The sequence below is a fragment of the Thalassophryne amazonica genome, chromosome 1 (genome assembly GCF_902500255.1).
Source record: "Thalassophryne amazonica chromosome 1, fThaAma1.1, whole genome shotgun sequence".
Classification (NCBI taxonomy): domain Eukaryota; kingdom Metazoa; phylum Chordata; class Actinopteri; order Batrachoidiformes; family Batrachoididae; genus Thalassophryne; species Thalassophryne amazonica.
This window is the reverse complement of record NC_047103.1, coordinates 64003785-64021368: the sequence shown is the minus strand read 5'-3', so window position 1 is coordinate 64021368 and position 17584 is coordinate 64003785. Positions and strand designations below refer to the sequence as shown.

The window sequence follows — 17584 nt, the reverse complement described above, 5'->3', positions numbered from 1 at the left end:
GAGAAGAAACTGATGAGCTCATTTAAAGCTGTGACTTCAGAACCACTGTATCTGCTGTGGCAGCAATCATAGAAAATCCCTTCCACAGGGTTGTGTAGATTTGTCACTTTTTTGGTTGTTACTGCTCTTGATCCGAAAGTTAATTTCTCTGATTTTGTCCATTTCTGTGTGGAAAAAGCTCTTTCTGTCTCTCTCACCCTATTCACTGTGTACCACCACTCAGCCATCTTCTGCACTCTTTCTTTCATGGCTAATTTATGCAAAAGCCTTTATGCTGAGTTTTACAGAGGTGGTGGGCCCATGTTATTTCAGAGTTAAACATAATTACAATCAGAAATTACCCGGTTTTTCCCTCTGATTTAGTACATTTGTGTGTGGTAAATTCTCACTGATGAGCTCACCTGTCTTTAATCCATCATCAATCCACCATCCACTTCTGGTGTTAATGACATTTTAACAGACAAACCACTGAACTTTCATCTTGTTGAAATACAATACCAACGGACGTTTTGCAGTGAACATTTAGATTAGCTAATTTTTTTTCTTATCAGGTTATTCACGTTGAATTTCACTCCATTTTCGATGAAGGCTCAGTTGTCCTTAGATTCTCCCGCTGTCCTTGTGCCGCGGTGAAGTTTGGGCAGCTTGTTTCTCATGTTGAACACCATAAACATCTGTGGTGATTGCCAGTCCGTTCTCCCCTAATACACAGAGATTGTAATGATGTACGGAGTACATGACAGACAAGGTCGTTATGTTACACATCAACACCGCTTGAAGCTGTAAAGACGTTTACAGTAACTGATGGTGACGCTTCCTGACAGGCAGCTCAAATGTCTAATTCTGTTTCTAATAGAAAGTGTGAATGAAATGTTTACATTTTGACCTTTGATCTGAAGTTTGATCTCTTGAAGGTCGTAGCTATGTTTATGATGGATCCTTCTGATGGGTGAATCCATATGTCCCGTTTGACTATAAAGAAAACAGCAGAATCACACCACATCATTCACTTTTTACTTCCTTCTTTTTATCCACCTCAGACTCCATTCCTAAAGGCCCCTTCACACATAACACGATTGAAGCCGACTAGCGCACAAAGGAGAAATTGGCATGCCATTTGTGAAAAATCGGAGCTGCCTCCAATGCCTTGTACACCTGTCGCTACAACTATTTCGCGCACACTATTGGCCAAAAGACAGAGTGCCCTGTGAGAGCCCAGTAGATTCCCACTCGCAGCAGTGTGTGGCCAAATTCCAAGTGACACACACGAACATCCAGTACCGCAGCCGCCGAACACATAGAAAATGTGTTGCCATTTGTGCTGTCAGCACGACAATAGTGAGCAGGTGAACACTTTTGAACTGGATGTGAAATTTATCTGAGTGCCTCCCCACAACTGTGGCGTTGTAAAGCAACACACGGACGTTCCAGAGTATTGGCTCCCCCCACCACAAACGTGCTGTGCGTGTGTATTGCGCTCCCCCGCTTCTTCTCCTCCCCACAACCTGTGGCGTGTCGGGGGAGCACACTTGCATGGAATGCTGATATGGATGTACAGACTGGCCAGCCATGTCTGAGCGCACACAGCACGACGAGCTACCTCCCAGCTGATCGCCAGCCAGAGACTCACTGACAGCTCAGTGCACACACGACGTGTCACAGTAAAAAACACAGAGATCACTGCCAGGACATGTATATAAGGGTGATTCTTAGACTACGGGCACTTATTATGTCCTTTTGATCATATTGTATGAAAAACAGAAAAAAAGGGAAATTTCACACTTTTATAGTTATCTTTACAATGAAAGGTGTGTTAAGAAAATTTGTTCTAGTAGTCTGTGGATGACTTTTTCACCTTTTTTCAGCTCATTATATGCAAATATTGCCGTTTTGTGCTTGTCCCACACCCAGACTTTTGAACTTCAATGATAAAATGAATGGTAAAGAAACGTTTTTTGCTAATGTTTTAAAATATCTCTGAATAAAATATCAGTAAAATAATCAAAACATAATTGGGGTATTCAATGTCATACAACTGTTGTGATTTTTTAAACAAAATGTAGTTGTTCCACACTATTGGTGGTAATTTCAACCACAACACTGTAATGTCCCTTTAAACAGTTTGTATGAAAGATTGTTTGGGTTAGTTTCTATGGAGATAAACAGTGACATCAGAGCACATATATATAGCGGGCCAAATCACAACAAACAGTTGTCCCAAGGCGCTTTATATTGTAAGGCAATGGTGTGGTGGAAATTACATTTACAAGGCCAATAGATGCCCGTAGTTAAAGAAGCACCCATAATAAGTATGACAAAAACTACATACACAATTACAGATCTTAAAGATCATCTGGATGCGATGTGAATGTAACGTCTGTCTGACAGGACAGACATGTCCTGCGAGTGGAAACGCTGCAAGACTACAAGCTAACAGTGTGACAAATAGGCACTTTCAGTCACGTATAACCAAAAATACGCCGTAAAAAAAAATGCTGTTTTGTGAGTTATTATGGTTTAATTTCTCTTATAAGACAGTGATGGTAGTGCAGTGGTAAAGTTTACATCTGTTAATCGGAGCTTTGTGAATTGCAGGTTCAAATCCCGCAAGTGGCATGTACTTTTTACTTTTTGTTTCTCCACAGCAGCATGCAATGTGTTCCCATGCTCCAGCTGCTCGCATGGTCTTCCCATCCGAGCAGCTGGAGGCCACCAATCGTCCAAATAAAGACATGCAATGCAGAAAATTCCATCAATTCTACAACAGGTAGTTGCATTCTCAGAAAAGGTCTTGTAACAGAAAACACAAACAAATATAGCACAATTGTTTGGTGTACAATATACACAAACAGTTTTTAACATCTGCTGCAAATGCAGTGCACACAAAAGATGGAGCATTTCAGATTATCCAAAAAAAGTGCTAACACAAAAAGAGGTTCTTGCCCAGAGGACTTTTACTGACCTCTACAGGTCATGCATTGCAAATAAAGAAAATATGAAACTATAACCAGTTTAAGAATATAATCATCAAGTAAGATAAATAAATAACCTGTGTACTTAGTTCTGCCAACGAGGGAGAGATGAAAGATAAGTGAGTGAAGCGATGCACTAACAGTCCTCTGGGCAAAAACCTTTTTTTGCATTTCAATTGTGGTGTTTTGTGAATTTACAGAAAACAGTTTATACAGTTAAACTGTATGTGGTTGTAGTTATATCTGTGTTCTCTGTGTTTACAAGTGTTGACCCAATTTGCAAGACGTTTCTCACAGCTTGCGTTGTAGAATTTATTTTATTGATTTACTTTTTGTATGTGTTGTGGTCTCTATTGGCAACTGTAGTTTTCTGGTCAGGTCTACGATTCATTATGATTGCGGGGTTTAGATGAGAGGTTTCCTTTAGGGCCTTTGTAAACTAGAAGCAGCTCATGATGATTTATGCTCTTGTTTCATTGCTCGAGGCTGTGGCACGTTGCTGGGATTCATATCAACAAAACTGGCTGCTGCTACCTCAGAGGGCACAGCAGAGAGGCTTTCAGGGTGTGTCTGAAAAGAAAAATATTCCAAAACAAACCCAAAGCTTTCAGTCACAACAGCCTGAGCTTTTTCACGAGGAACCTTGAGTGGACATGGAGGCCACACTGATCTTTAATGTGATTTTATATATATATATATATATATATATATATATATATATATACGAGGTCCTATTAGAAAAGTATCCGACCTTATTTTTTCAAAACCATATGGATTTGAATCACGTGTGATTACATCAGACATGCTTGAACCCTCGTGGGCATGCGAGAGTTTTTTCACGCTGTCGGTTACGTCATTCGCCTGGGGGCCAGCTTTGAGTGAGGAGTCGTCCACCACCCGCTCGGTCGATTTTTTTCATTGTTTAGGAATGGCTCAGAGACTGTGCTTTGTTTGAATAAAAAATTTTTTCAAAACTGTAGGCACAACTGAGTGGATACCATTCAATAAATTCAGCTGGTTTCGGTAAAAATTTTAACGGCTGATGAGAGATTTTGGTCTGGTAGTGTCGCTTTAAGGGACGGCCCACGGCGCCTGATGGCGATCTGCGCTTCGATGGCGGCAGCGTATCTCCGTTTCAAGTTGAAAACTTCCACATTTCAGGCTCTGTTGACGCAGTAAGTCGTCAGAGAACGGAGAACTTTCAGAAGAAGTCGGCATGAGGAGTTATTCGGACATTCCATTGTTTAACGGTCATTTTGTAAGGAAAGAACGTGCGGGCAGAGTCGCATGTCGGGCTGGACCCGACCGCGGGGGGGTCGCGGCAGGAAAAACACCTCCGTTGGAAATCTTAACGGGCAGTTGGAACATGCCCAAACTGTTAAACAATTTTCTCAGTTACTCAGTGTTGTTGAAAGCCATTAAAAGCCGCCTGAATTCTACAAATGGTTTCAACACGGAGGTGTTTTTCCTGTCGCGGGCGCACACAGATTTGCCGAGTCGTCACGGGAAACGACTCGGCGAATTTGCGCACACGTCTTTCATTAAAAAAAATGTCCTTAAACAGTGGAATGTCCGCATAAATTCCTCATGCCGGCCTCTTCTGAATCTTCTCTGTTCTCTCGCGATGTCCTGGGTGAATTAAGCCTTAATTAGGATGTTTATAAGCTCGAAGCAGGCCGACGACAGCGCCTGGAAGCGCTGCAGGAAGTCCCGCTCCGTGGGAAGTCCTTACACCGACAGAAACACCCATAATCTCTCAATCAGCCGTTAAACTTTTCACAGAAAACCATCTTAATTTCTCGAAAGTTGTCCACTCGGATATTCCTCACAGGTCCAGAAAAAAATTTGATAAAGCAACGCGCGCCGTCTTCGAGCAGCGTGTGAAACAAAGGAATTCAGCCGAGAGGGGCGGGACACACATCTCACTCAAGGCCTGCCCAAGGGAAATGACGTCACCGGACACGCGTGAAAAAACTCCGCCATAGCGCACGGAGGGTTCAAGCATGATTGGTGTACTCGCATGTCATTCAAATCCATATAGGTTAAAAAAAATTAAAAGGGGTCTGTTTATTATCTAAGAGACCTCGTATATATGAAACACAGTTACAAACACATTGTTTTTAAAGTCATGTTGAATACTTTTGTTTGCTGATACCTGTAAGTGTGTGTTTCCATGGCTTGATGTGTATTCCAGTGCGGCAGAAGGAGCGGTCAGTGTGGCCTCTGTGCTGTACAGGACCTCCTGGAGCTGCTGATCTCCAGCTTTCTGAGCTTTCACTCGCACCTTTAAAATCAAAAGAGTTTAAGTGCTGCAGACTAGACAGTTCAGAATCTTGGTGACAATTTGGTTGAAGGCTGCAGCTGAAGTGGCAGCAGAGTTTTTTTGTTTGACTATGATGTTGACCTTGGAGAAAGTAGGTACTGAAAAACTAAAGTTGTGAAGGACTTGACTTTGTTTTGATCATTACTAGGTAATACTACCCGTGGGCATGAGGACAGCAATTCTATGGCATTGTGACCTTACATTCACCTTATAGGTCCTGGGAACGCCAACCCAGGCCGTACATATTTTAATTAGGTTGGTCAAATAGGGAAGTGGATTTTGTATGCTGGTAACAAACCTTCAAATCTGACCTGATGAGTAACAGGAAGCCAGTAAAGATAAAGATCAGCTTTGTTTATCCCAAAGGGAAACTTATAGAAAACAGTAAACATGGTTAATTTAATACACAATTACAGAAAGTCAATCCATCCCATCCATTTTCTTCCTCTTTATCCGGAGTCGGGTCGCGGGGGCAGCAGCTCAAGCAAAGCCGCCCAGACCTCCCAATCCACGCACACCTCCCCCGGCTCCTCCGGGGGAACCCCGAGGCATTCCCAAACCAGCCGAGAGACATAGTCCCTCCAGTGTGTCCTGGGTCTTCCCCGGGGCCTCCTCCCAATGGGCCGTGCCGGGAACACCTCTCCAGCGAGGCGTCCAGGGGGCATCCGGAAAAGATGCCCGAGCCACCTCAGCTGGCTCCTTTCGACGTGGAGGAGCAGCGGCTCGTCTCCGAGCTCCTCCTGAGTGACCGAGCTCCTCACCCTATCTCTAAGGGAGCGCCCAGCCACCCTGCGGAGGAAACTCATCTCGGCCACTTATACTCGCGATCTCATTCTTTCGGTCATGAGCCAAATCTCATGACCATAGGTGAGGGTCGGAATGTAGATCGATCGGTAAATCGAGAACTTTGCCACCCCCCGCTCAGCTCTCTCTTCACCACGACAGTCCGATACAGCGACCGCATCACTGCAGACGCTGCACCGATCCGTCTGTCGATCTCACGCTCCATTTGTCCCTCGCTCGTGAACAAGACCCCGAGATACTTAAACTCCTCCACTTGAGGCAAGGACACTTCACCGACCTGAAGAGGGCAAGGCACCTTTTTCCGGTCGAGAACCATGGCCTCGGATTTGGAGATGCTGATTTTCACCCCGGAAGCTTCACACTCGGCTGCAAACCACCCCAGTGCACAATGAAGGTCCTGATTTGACGAAGCCAACAGAACCGCGTCGTACGCAAACAGCGGAGACGAGATTCTGCGGTCGTACAGGGACCGGAAAGCCCTTAGCAAAGGACCCCGTACTCCCGGAGCACCCCCCACAGGGTGCCCCGAGGGACACGGTCAAACGCCTTCTCCAGCTCCACAAAGCCCATGTGGACCAGTTGGGCGAACTCCCATGAACCCTCGAGCACCCGATGGAGGGTGTAGAGCTGGTCCAGTGTGCCGCGACCAGGACGAAAACCACATTGCTCCTCCTGAATCCGAGGTTTGACTATCGGTCGAATTCTCCTCTCCAGTACTCTGGAATAGACCTTACCAGGGAGGCTGAGGAGTGTGATCCCCCTATAGTTGGAACACACCCTCCGGTCCCCTTCCTTAAACAGAGGGACCACCACCCTGGTCTGCCAATCCAGGGGTACTGTCCCCGACCACCACACGATGTTGCAGAGGCGTGTCGACCAAGACAGTCCCACAACATCCAGAGACTTAAGGTACTCAGGATGGATTTCATCCATCCCAGGAGCCTTGCCACCAAGGAGCTTTCTGACCACCTTGGTGACTTTGGCCTGGGTGATGGATGAGTCTGCCTCTGAGTCCCCAGTCTCTGCTTCCTCTTCGGACAACGTAACGATGGGATTGAGGAGATCCTCCAAGTATTCCTTCCACCGCCCAACACATCCCCAGTCAGGGTCAACAGCTCCCCACCCGCACCATAGACAGTGCCGGTGGAGAGCTGCTTCCGCCTCCTGAGGCATCAGACGGTTTGTCAGAATTTCTTCGAGGCCGACCAATAGTCATCCTCCATGGCCATTATAGAAAGTGTTAGTATTAAATAGAAATCAATTTATTTATTTATTTATTTTACGATAAGTACAACAAATTTTTGCAAAATAGCTAGAAGATATATTGCACAAGATGTTTGACAGTATTGCACATAACACTGAATAACTCTGTTCTTTATGTGTTCATCCTGCAGAGAGGGGATGAATTGTACAGGAATTATACAAGTAGGAAAGACCTCCTGTGGTGTTCCACAGGAGGCCTTGTGGTGTTCCAGGGCCGGTGCTAGCCATTTGGCTGCCCTAAACACAAATGCTTTGTGGTGCCCCCCTCCCGAAAAGAACAATAATTTAGAATTTGTCAATGCGGTTCTCTTTATTTCCAAAATAACTCAATAATAAATTAATATTGAGTTATTATTTTAACAATAATTTAATTTTTTGAAAACAGCTACATATAAATAATTTTGCATTAACAATGGCACCAAACATGACAAGAAATAAATATAACATTGAAACTAAATAAATACCGCCACCATTATTTAAAAAATTAATTAGTAACTACAGTCTGTAGTTACTAATTAATTAAACTCGTCTCAGCTTTTAACATGATTTCATGCTTTTCTCCAATTTAGATCACTGTCAATTCAATTCTCTTTATATATATTTGGACCATTTCATGGACAAAACGTCAACATAAATTTTAACAAATATCTGACATTTTTTTTACAAAATTCTGAAAATAATCAGTGTAATAATGAAAAGAATCAGCAACTGCAGCATTAAATGTCGCGTACAGAACTAAAACATTTAGCAGGATCTAAATTGTGATTTTTGAAATAAAATGTTAAATTACATAGCAGCTAAAGCTTATTTAACATCAGTGAGCATAAGTGGGAATTTAATCGCATGTGGAATTTAAAGCATCAAGTGTTACAGAGCCCTGGCTGTAAACAAAGGATCATTCAGCGCTCTGTAGCCTAATTCCAGAAAACATGATTCCAAAAATGATCCGGGTGAGGTCGCACTAGAGACTATTAAAGTGATGCAGTGGCTTAAAAAAAATACACTGGATCTGGAAGATTCAAGTTATACTTTTCGCTCTCCTGAAATGTTAAAACAAGAACAACGCGGTTTTCTTCTTTGAAAACAACAAAAAAGAAAAGAAACATTCCGATGTAGCAACAATGATCCCAGTGCACAGTCTGGATCGTTACCTGCACGACAATCAGTCCGTGTGCGTGGTTCTCCCAGGCTGGGAGAAGACAGCTGTAGCACAGCGCCGAGACACGCAGCCTTTTTCGTCAGTGGAAAACTCCCTCCTGTCTCCTGTGATGCAGGTGGTGACGCGCACAGAGGCTACCCACGCCACTTCCTCCTCCTATACATGCTTTACACAGATTTTATGTACATATATATATATGAGATTGTGTGCAGAAGGACAGCACTAGCTCCAGGTGAGAATAAACTCTGTGCAGCATGAAGATGATGGCATCTTCCACTCTCTTGTTGGGCTGGTGTGCAAACTGCAGGAGGTCCAGCGATGATTTGGTGACTGTGGGGAGGTGCCTCAAGATGAGCCTCCAGTGATTTCATTACATGTGATTGTTCGGGCCACAGGTCTGTAGTCATTAAGTGTGTTTGGGTTCTTCTTGGGCTCAGTAACCAGACACCGTTCCACCATTCAGGAAGCACCATCTGTCTCAGGCTCAAGTTGAAGATGTGTGGAAAATCCCACACAGCTGGAAAGCACATCCCTTCAGCACTTTGGGGGCCGAGGCTGTCAAGGACCCGCAACCTTTCCTGGACACAGGCGACTAAATTCTCTCCTCATGTTGTCAGCGGTGGTGGTGATGGGACAGGATGGAGAGAGCACCAGTTGCGATGGGGGGCAGGAGCAAGTGGAGGCGTCGTGGAGAATGAGGGTGTAGGGGTGTGAGGTGAGTGCACAGGTTGAGGGGGAGCAATGAGAGGAGGTGTGGGCAGAGTTCATGTTGTCAAACTTGTTGAACAGGTTTAGCTCATTGGCCTCATGAAGGTCTCCTGCCATCATCTGGTCTGCCTTCTTACCATGACTACTGATGGTTCTCATCCCACTCCACACCTCCCTCATGTTGTTGGGAGGCCAAAATCAGAGTAATATGGTCAAAGGTCTGGTGGCAACAAAATTTAAATTTTTAATGGCAACATTTTGGGCCAACCTTCACTGATATACTAAATTTAACAGAAATCAGCAAAAGGACCCAAATGACCTCGACCTTTGTGTGTCCACCATTGTGTATGTGACACACACACACACACACACACGTAAAGTTCCTAACGGAAGAATAAAATTCTCTGAATTTAATTACCAGGGAAGAGTAGAGGAACAGAAAGAGAAACAAAACCTTTGAACTTTCACCCCAGTGACCTTGCCCCTTTGCCAAAACAAGCTCCTTAAAGGCAATTCTCAGTTCATCCTACTTGCACACTGTAAATTTGGTGGAAACTGGTCCAATCACCTCAGAGGAGTAGTGGAACAACTGTTTTTCAAATTATCGTAGTGATGTCCTCACCTTGGCTCAGTTATAGCAAAATAATTCTGGTCTCTTCTGAAAATACCAACCTCCACGAGTGTGATCTCTTTCTCCTTCACCTTCCCCGCCTTGTTCCTCACCTGGGTCTTCTTGGTATCGACCCACACCACCCTCTCCTTCACGTCTGACCTGCACACACACAGAAACATCTAATTTGCTGCCACATCAGACCATCTGTGCCTGATTTCTCGGCGAGTTGGCGTTCAGAGCGGACTCACTCTTTGATGCCGAGGTCAGCCAGCGTGGTGTCCAGGAAGGGGAAAGGTTGGTGGGCCAGGTCGGGCTGCACCTGCAGGGGCAGGGTCACAGACATGGGGATCTCCCACTCCAGTAAAGCACGCACCATCCTCCGGTTTGTCCCGTGGGAGCCTCTGCCCGACGTCCTGTCCCCTCCTCTGCGGGCTCCTCTCTATTCTGAAGAGCGCGCCTCCTCGTCAGCCGCCAGCTCGGTTTAACGATCAGTGTCTGGGGGAAAAAGGGTGTGACGTGTTCCTGAGTGTGCGCCAGCTGTCTGCAGGACTTTGTCATACGTTGTTGATATCTGATGGTCTCCTCTCGGGAGCGGATGATTCAGAACTCCCCCTTACAGTCCTGCGGCTGACGAGCACAGACGTGCGCTCTGCAGATATAAGTAGCCTGTGTGAATCTGTCACTCAGATGTTAGCTTTATTACGCTGTCATTGGGTCGATGACTAACGAATGGTGGTGTTTACACTGTCATGGTTTATTATCGCTTCATACAGTCAGTGGTCAAAGGTCATCCTGGGGCTAAGCATGTTTCTGCTGCATGTGATCATGATGATGATGATGATGATGATGCAGTTAAATGGCTGCATGAAAGCCTGAACTCATGTTTGGTGTCACTGAATCTATTTTCAAAGCTGGAGACTCAGCACAGCAGTGCGTAGCTCCACTAGGAGCTCATTGGTGTTTTTGTTGCTTTCTTGTCCAGGTCAGACCCAACCTTTATTACCCCGCATGCCGGCGGTACTGCAGGGTGCTGTAATTGCTCATGTGTCTGTTTGGATTTTCACCAAGCCTGGGAGTTACGTTCCCTTGGTGAAGGTCTCCAGATGATTAACGTTTGGAGCAGATCAAAGTTATAGTGTAAAAAAAATTTTTTTTTTTGTAGGACATCTACATAGCCACGGTGGCTTAGTGGTTAGTACTGTCTCCTTAAAACGAGAAGGACCTGGGATGACCTCCCATCTGATCCTTTGTGGGTGGAGTTTGCATGTTCTCTAAGTGTTTGAGTGGACTTCCTCTAGGTGCTCTGGCTTCCTCCCACTGCACTTGGTTTCAATGTGGAAGATTCCTGGTTCAAATCCCACCCCCGCCACATTTCTCCATGTAATGTGGAGTTGCGTCAGGAAGGGCATCCGGCGTAAAACCAAATCAACATGCAGATCCACCTTGGATTTGCTGTGGCGACCCCGAGTGCAAACAAGGGAGCAGCTGAACGGACTTACTTTAATTGAATGTTTGTCCAAGCTGTACCCCGCCTCACACCCAATGAGTCCTAGGATATGTTTCAGACCCCCCACGACCCTTATCTGGAATAAGCTTTTATAGAAAATGAATTAAGGAATATGTATCCCAGACTAAAACAGAACTTCTCACTTATGATTTGTGAAAAAGGTTTTATTTTAATTTTTTTTAAGCACTCCTGCTAACAATCCAGCGAGTAGATGGGGGCCTAAACAAACACAAAATGTGATCCAGCCGATGCCTGTATAAATGCTTTTAAGAGAAGTGAGCTGTATTTAAAGTCAAGCTTTTTTTCTTCTCATTGCTTCTGCAGTCATATATTGGATGATCTGGATTTATCGCCCCTCAGTGGCCTCGCACTCACTGTGGACGGCAGATTTATTACTGTGTAATAAGAACATGTCTGTGTCGACCTCCACTGCTCCTCATTTGTCTCCATCGTGTTCTCTCCCAACTGTGTGACACTTGTGGTGAAGTGGAGGTTGACGTCTACAGCTTTTGATAAAGCCTGCTCTTGCTGTGAAGGACACAAACATTTTGTTGGAGCTGGTTCACTGTGTTCTGTACTACAAGAAGACTTGCTTGTCTGTTGTTCTAGATCCTACATGTTACATTCCAAGCAGCTAAGTAGATCCTTTTTTAGTCTGTCACCACCGTGGAATTAAAACACATGTCAGAGCCAGCGGGAGGCTAATTGTTTAACTGCAGGTTGTGGTTGAGCTTGTTGTAGGCCCCAGACATCAGAGTACTACTCTACATCCTGACTCAGCTGGAGAGGGTTTAGACCAATAGTTCAGTTTTGTTGTTGTTTTTTTAATCCACGTTCAAGCAGAATTGATCGAAATATTCTTGTATTTAGATCTGATTTAAAAAAACACAAAAAACAAATTTACCTTATGCTAATAACTGTGTTGCTAGCAATGATAATGGCTACTAACCTAGCATATAATATGGTCTTACAAAATTTCTGACAAAATTTTACAAAAGTAAGTTGCTAATGGCCCCATCATACTTAGCTTCCAAGAATAAGAATGAATGAAACCGAATCAGGCCAAATGGGTGACGGGGGACATCTGGGAGGGAATAAGAAACGCATAAGAATGCAGTTCGAATACTCAGATTGTACCTGACCCATCTCGAATGATCCCTGCACATGCCGTGCGTAATGGCTTCCAAATGCAGTTCACATGTAGGCGGAACACCGTACGAATCTCAAAATGCTGTTAGAATGCAGAAAGAATACTACTCCGTCACACCAGAGGCCAAATGAGCCCGAATGCCATCCGATTGGAAATTCGACCAACACTCAGCAGTGCAGTCGCAAACATTGGACAGCATTCTGAGAGCAGTCTGAACAGTCGGGCACAGTCGTGCAGCCAGCCCGAATGTAGGAGACATGCACTCCACATTCAAGGTGAAAAAATGTCAAACACTGGTTAAAGTGCAGACTGACGCGCCGCTATTTGAGACGGGCACTCAAACAGCATTCAGAAGAATCTGATTGTGGTTGGGGAAAAATTCAAAGCGGGTCACAGATCCAGTCAGAATGGGAGGATCTCGACAGCAGCTACAGGGTACAGTTGTCATCACCACAACATCATTACAATTGCCATTATTTACTGGCTGTATATCAGCTGGCAACACGATATGTATTTTGAGGCGTATATCGTGGTCAGATCCATATATGTGAGATAGGACTAAATCCATTGCATGCGCTGTCTCTCAAATCAGCTGTTTAGCGGAGAGCCGTACGCGCCGCTGTCCAGACGGGCTCAGCTGTTATGTGCTCACACATGGCGTGGCCGATCATCCAGCTGATATGATAGCTCACAGCGCATGGACATTCATTCACGTGATAACAGCTGCTCACAGCGAGCGACCATTCAGCTGGCATGACAGCTCACAGTGAGCGACTATTCAGTTGACATGGCAGCTCACGGCGCACAACCATTCAGCTGACATGACAGCTCATGGCGCATTTGACCAGCGTGTTATAACCATGTTGAACATATTATTACAGATACGTTATCTAACTCGTAAGTGGGGATGCCGACGTATCTGTAACATCATGCTTATTATGGATGTAACAGCCCGTTCAGCCGCGCGTGCAGCTCTATGGCTTTGAGACGCTTTGACTCGCAGTGACACACAGTGTTTTTGGTGTGACTGCACAATATTCAGGTCTGGTGCACATAATAATTGTGCCACCCCGAATGGGATGTACTGGGGTGAAGTCCAGCTCATACTGCCACAACCGGGACATGCCAGCAGGAGTTGACGTGCCTGTCCATGGTGAATTTCCTCAAACACGCTCAGACTGTTTTGAATGCTGTTTTGACGCCGTGAGAATATTTAGAATGCAGTCAGAATGCAGTTGCACGACTGTGTCCAACTGTTTGGAATGCACCTCGACACTTCCCGAATTTGGGCCAAATTTCCATTTGGGCGGCATTCGGCCTGTAGTATGGGGGGGGGGTATAAGATTCTGCCTCTTTGTGAATTTGAGCATTTTTAAGAATTAGCGGGAGCTACAAGGTTAGTAGTGTAACATACTATTAAACACACTTGTTAGTCTTTCAGCCCACCCAGTTGTTTTGTTCAGGGTCACCACTGGGGATCCAGTATAGATCCACATTAGGATGTCACAAGTTTTACACCAGCTGCCCTTCCTTACTGCCCGGAGAAATGTATACAACCCACAGTCATTTGAAGCAGGGGCAGATCTACCCCATTCATGGACCAGAGAACCCGCTGAATGCTGCTTAATGCTCTATTCCAACCCAGTCTCACAGCATCTCGTTATTCAGCAGCATGAAATATGCATTAATCGACTGGTTTGTCATATTGTCACAAAAAGACCCAGGGGAGGTGATGGTCTAGTGGTTAAGGTGTTGGGCTTGAGTCCAGAAGATCATGGGTTCAAATCACCGCCTGACTGGAAAATCACTAAGGGCCGTTGGGCAAGGCCTTTAATCCCCTATTGCTCCCGGTGTGTAGTGAGTGCCTTGTATGGCAGCACTCTGACATCGGGGTGAATGTGAGGCATGATTGTAAAGTGCTTTGTGCGTCTGATGCAGATGGAAAAGTGCTATATAAATGCAGTCCATTTACCATTTACCCTGTTCTGGTATTTTCCACACACTTGTTTCTAATCTGTACCTCATCACCAGGGTGTATATAAGCTTCACTGGTCGCCAGATCGTTGTACTCTATGCATTCTTTTCCAGCTCTGTACCTGTTTGTTCCAAGTCCTGGTAGCCGTGGTGTGTTTTTTTTTTTTGGCCACCTGACTGTTTTTTCAACCACACCTTGTCACCTGATGTTTCTGATTTGTTTGTTATTGGACTGCCTTTTTGTGTACCAGACACTGCATTGCCAACCAGTAAACAACCTTAAAATTCAAAGCTGTGAGTTTGAGTCCTGCATTTGTGTCCAGGTGTCTCTGTCCACGCAACCTGATAATAGTGAGTAAAGTTTAACAGTAAAAAATATTGTAAACCCTAAAATCATGTTAGTTCCTGTCTGTTGGGTGTTTTGCAACAGTCAGGCCGCTGTGAGGAGCTCAACCCTCCCCCAGCAGAAGGGGGTGCGGCGGCTACCGTTTCACACACAACAAGACAGTGGCAGAAGAGATCAAATGCATAAGGCACTTTTCACTCATGGTCACAACATAACTCTTCACCAAACTAACCACACTACTTGAACTATCAAAACACAACAAATCTATAACACTAACACTACTAAACTAACATGTACTACAATAATAATTAAAAAACAAACCCTGAACTCCCATAATGCGTTGTAGCAGCGATCAACAATGTGTCTGCTTTAATTTGTCTCAATACTTGCAAATGCACAGAGGGTGATCTACAAATAGTCCTTGATTTGCACATGTGTTTTGGGATCCACAAACACAAATTTCCTATTTGTAACACGTGTGTTTTGTTTTTTACAAATAAATGTGTACTTGTAAATATGTCACTTTTTTCATTTGTGTAAAGAAAAAAAAAATGCATTTGTAAAACTGAAAATTCTGTTTGTGAAATTTGGTTTCTTTTGTTTCATGAGAATGAAATATTAATGTGGAGGAAAATTAATGCTCGTAGAAGTCAAATACTGTTGTGAAAAGTGTTATCTTTTACCATGGTGATGTTTTAGTTTCTGACATTGTTGCACTGGAGCGAAAATAAATTTTCTTCTTTCAAATAATTTGACACTAAAAGTAAAACCATACAACCAGTGATTCATTGTGAAAACTAAAACTAATCCAGACCACTGCAGAGCACATACACATAGTGTTCAGAATAGTAGTAGTGCTATGTGACTAAAAAGATTAATTGAGGTTTTGAGTATATTTCTTATTGCTACATGGGAAACAAGGTACCTTTAGATTCAGTAGATTCTCACAAATCCAACAAGACCAAGCATTCATGATATGCACACTCTTAAGGCTATGAAATTGGGCTATTAGTAAAAAAAAAAAAAAAGTAGAAAAGGTGTTCACAATAATAGCATCTGCTGTTGACGCTACAAACTCAAAACTATTATGTTCAAACTGCTTTTTTAGCAATCCTGTGAATCACTAAACTAGTATTTAGTTGTATAACCACAGTTTTTCATGATTTCTTCACATCTGCGAGGCATTAATTTTGTTGGTTTGGAACCAAGATTTTGCTTGTTTACTAGTGTGCTTGGGGTCATTGTCTTGTTGAAATACCCATTTCAAGGGCATGTCCTCTTCAGCATAAGGCAACATGACCTCTTCAAGTATTTTGACATATCCAAACTGATCCATGATACCTGGTATGCGATATATAGGCCCAACACCATAGTAGGTGAAACATGGCCATATCACGATGCTTGCACCACCATGCTTCACTGTCTTCACTGTGAACTGTGGCTTGAATTCAGAGTTTGGGGGTCGTCTCACAAACTGTCTGCGGCCCTTGGACCAAAAAAGAACAGTTTTACTCTCATCAGTCCACAAAATATTCCTCCATTTCTCTTTAGGCCAGTTGATGTGTTCTTTGGCAAATTGTAACCTCTTCTGCACATCTTTTATTTAACAGAGGGACTTTGCGGGGGATTCTTGCAAATAAATTAGTTTCACACAGGCGTCTTTTAACTCACAGCACTTACAGGTAACTCCAGACTGTCTTTGATCATCCTGGAGCTGATCAATGGGTGAGCCTTTGCCATTCTGGTTATTCTTCTATCCATTTTGATGGTTGTTTTCTGTTTTCTTCTAAGTGTCTCTGTTTTTTTTTGTCCATTTTAAAGCATTGGAGATCTTTGTAGATGAACAGCCTATAATTTTTTGCACCTGCGTATAAGTTTTCCCCTCTCCAATCAACTTTTTAATCAAACTACGCTGTTCTTCTGAACAATGTCTTGAACGTCCCATTTTCCTCAGGCTTTCAAAGAGAAAAGCATGTTCAACAGGTGCTGGCTGCATCCTGATTCACACCTGTTTGTTCCACAAAATTGGCAAACTCACTGACTATGTCACACTACTATTGTTGTGAACAACCCCTTTTCTACTTTTTTTTTTTTTTTTTTTTACTACACAACAAAAATATAAACGCAACACTTTTGGTTTTGCTCCCATTTTGTATGAGATGAACTCAAAGATCTAAAACTTTTTCCACATACACAATATCACCATTTCCCTCAAATTTTGTTCACAAACCAGTCTAAATCTGTGATAGTGAGCACTTCTCCTTTGCTGAGATAATCCATCCCACCTCACAGGTGTGCCATACCAAGATGCTGATTAGACACCATGATTAGTGCACAGGTGTGCCTTAGACTGCCCACAATAAAAGGCCACTCTGAAAGGTGCAGTTTTATCACACAGCACAATGCCACAGATGTCGCAAGATTTGAGGGAGCGTGCAATTGGCATGCTGACAGCAGGTATGTCAACCAGAGCTGTTGCTTGTGTATTGAATGTTCATGTCTCTACCATAAGCCGTCTCCAAAGGCGTTTCAGAGAATTTGGCAGTACATCCAACCAGCCTCACAACCGCAGACCACGTGTAACCACACCAGCCCAGGACCTCCACATCCAGCATGTTCACCTCCAAGATTGTCTGAGACCAGCCACTCGAACAGCTGCTGAAACAATCGGTTTCCATAACCAAAGAATTTCTGCACAAACTGTCAGAAACCGTCTCAGGGAAGCTCATCTGCATGCTCGTCGTCCTCATCGGGGTCTCGACCTG

General features: G+C 44.1%; 1 protein-coding gene across 1 annotated transcript; it reads right to left on the bottom strand.

The window, feature by feature from the left end:
* Positions 1 to 538: 538 nt before the first annotated feature.
* Positions 539 to 10989, bottom strand: si:ch211-196f5.2 (uncharacterized protein LOC556372 homolog). Its single transcript, XM_034180894.1, has 4 exons — positions 10091 to 10989; positions 9902 to 10001; positions 5128 to 5256; positions 539 to 701 (listed from the first exon to the last, which is right to left on the bottom strand). Exons 1-4 carry the CDS (start codon positions 10216 to 10218, stop codon positions 591 to 593), a joined length of 468 nt encoding a protein of 155 aa, XP_034036785.1. The 5' UTR covers positions 10219 to 10989; the 3' UTR covers positions 539 to 590.
* Positions 10990 to 17584: the final 6595 nt, after the last annotated feature.

Bases quoted from the DNA above. Each gene is read 5' to 3' on its own strand.
- si:ch211-196f5.2 (XM_034180894.1), bottom strand. From the start codon at position 10,218: ATGGTGCGTGCTTTACTGGAGTGGGAGATCCCCATGTCTGTGACCCTG. The intron at 5,257-9,901 runs GTTGGTATTTTC...TTGATTTTAAAG, and splicing joins AAGAGATCACACTCGTGGAG to GTGCGAGTGAAAGCTCAGAA. The intron at 702-5,127 runs GTATCAGCAAAC...TCTGTGTATTAG, and splicing joins ATGGAAACACACACTTACAG to GGGAGAACGGACTGGCAATC.